The 1,874-nt window shown below is 69.8% G+C and overlaps 1 protein-coding gene across 1 annotated transcript; it reads left to right on the forward strand.

Moving 5' to 3' along the window:
* The first annotated feature begins 532 nt into the window (after positions 1–532).
* C1QTNF8 (C1q and TNF related 8) lies at positions 533–1,874 on the forward strand. Its single transcript, XM_052635850.1, has 2 exons — positions 533–737; positions 1,324–1,874. The coding sequence occupies exons 1-2, from the start codon at positions 533–535 to the stop codon at positions 1,872–1,874; spliced, it is 756 nt and encodes a 251-aa protein (XP_052491810.1).

Raw genomic sequence — 1,874 nt, forward strand, 5'->3', positions numbered from 1 at the left:
TGGGGTCTCTGGCCATGGGGGCTTTGGGGACCCAGACTCCCCAACTGCAGGCACTGAGGGTGCCCACTGCCACCCAGAACTAAGGCCTCAGGGAGGGAGGGGCACGAGCAGGGAGCAGTGCCCGGGAAGTGTCAGCTCCCACAGGCGGCCGCCTCGGCGCTTGCTGGGGCTCCGGGAGGGTGGTGCAGGGCCCTCTCAGCAGTGGTGGCCCCCAGGCTGTGTCAAGGAGGAGTCTCAGATCCGGGGAAGGACCCATCAGCGGTGTCAGGGTGGGATGAGAGTCCAGGAGGGGCTGATAGGGCGCTCTGTGCGGGACAAGGCTCTGGCCGACCCCACCGCAGCCCCCTCAAGGGGTCCCAGCTGTTCCTCCCCACCCAGGCGGTTCCCTGGGCCCCCCATCGTCTCCCCCACACAGGGGAGCTGCCAGGCTGCCGTGGGGGCACTGGGGGCCCAGCAGGGCAAGCCCTCCACTCCCTGCCTTCCTCTCACACCTTTTTCCTCCCCTCCTGCCCAGCCCCAGGCCCTAGCCTGGATGGTGGCCCCTGCCCTCCTGCTGCTCCTGGCGCTGCCTGCTGGGGCCTGGCATGGCCTGGGGCTGCCTCGCCGGCCGTGTGTGCAGTGCTGCCGTCCAGCCTGGCCCCCCGCCGCCCCCGGCCCAGGTGCCCATGTGAGCGGCGGGGACACGTGGGCGGGGCTGCCCTGCCTGCGGCCCACTATTGACATCTCGATCCTCAAAGGTGAGTGTACCCGGAGGGGCGGCCTCCCCCGCCCCTGGCCCTACAGGGACACCTATGCTGAGGGGAGGGGACAGGGAGCCCCAAGGGGACAATGGATGGGTGCCTGCTCCCTACTCTCCATGGCCACCCCGCCCCAGGTGGGCAGAGGGTGTCCTGGGGAAGGGGCTGTGGACAGGGGGCCTGAGGCTGCCCTCAGCCCTGCCCCTAGAGGAGGGGAAGGGGCCTGGGTCCCCTCTGGGGGTGAGAGAGGTAGGGCTCTGGGAGGGCCTCACCCTGGGGCCTGGACTGCCGGCTGCACTGAGCTTGAACCCCAGTGCTCTCCTTCAAAGACCAGTTCAGACCCTTCCTCTGGCGGCTGCCTGACCCCCCGACCCCCGCATGATGGTCAGCACAGACCCCCGAACAGCCAGGCCCTCGGGGTGTGGCTTCTCTCTCTTTGCTCCTTGGAGGGTGAGTTAGCGCCGCTCTGAGAGAGGAGACTGAGGCCCACAGAAGCGAGGTCACGTGCAGGGCCATGTGGCCAGAGAACCCGACCCTGCGGGCCCTGACCAGGGGCTTCTCCTCAGCCCCCACCCCTCCCCGGCAGGTGAGAAGGGCGAGGTGGGGGTCAGAGGTCGCTCTGGCAGGAGCGGGAAGCAGGGCCCGCCCGGCTCTCGGGGCCTCCGGGGCCGCAAGGGCCAGAAGGGGCAGGCGGGGCTGCCAGGTGCGCAGTGCGCGCCCACCTACGCGGCCTTCTCGGTGGGCCGGAGCGAGGGGCTGCACAGCGCCGACGCCCTCCAGGCGGTGACCTTCGACACGGAGCTGGTCAACTTGGACGGCGCCTTCGACCTGGCCTCCGGCCGCTTCATCTGCACCGCGCCCGGCGTCTATTTCCTGAGCCTCAACGTGCACACCTGGAACTACAAGGAGACCTATCTGCACATCATGCGCAACGCGCACGCGGCCGCGGTGCTGTATGGGCAGCCCAGCGAGCGCGGCGCGATGCAGGCGCAGAGCCTGCTGCTGCCGCTGGCCGCAGGCGACGCCGTCTGGGTGCGCATGTTCCAGCGCGACCGCGACAACGCCATCTTCGGCGAGCACGGCGACCTCTACATCACCTTCAGCGGCCACCTGGTCAAGCCGGACGCCGAGCTCTGA

Source organism: Budorcas taxicolor, chromosome 2, assembly GCF_023091745.1.
Source record: "Budorcas taxicolor isolate Tak-1 chromosome 2, Takin1.1, whole genome shotgun sequence".
Classification (NCBI taxonomy): Eukaryota; Metazoa; Chordata; class Mammalia; order Artiodactyla; family Bovidae; genus Budorcas; species Budorcas taxicolor.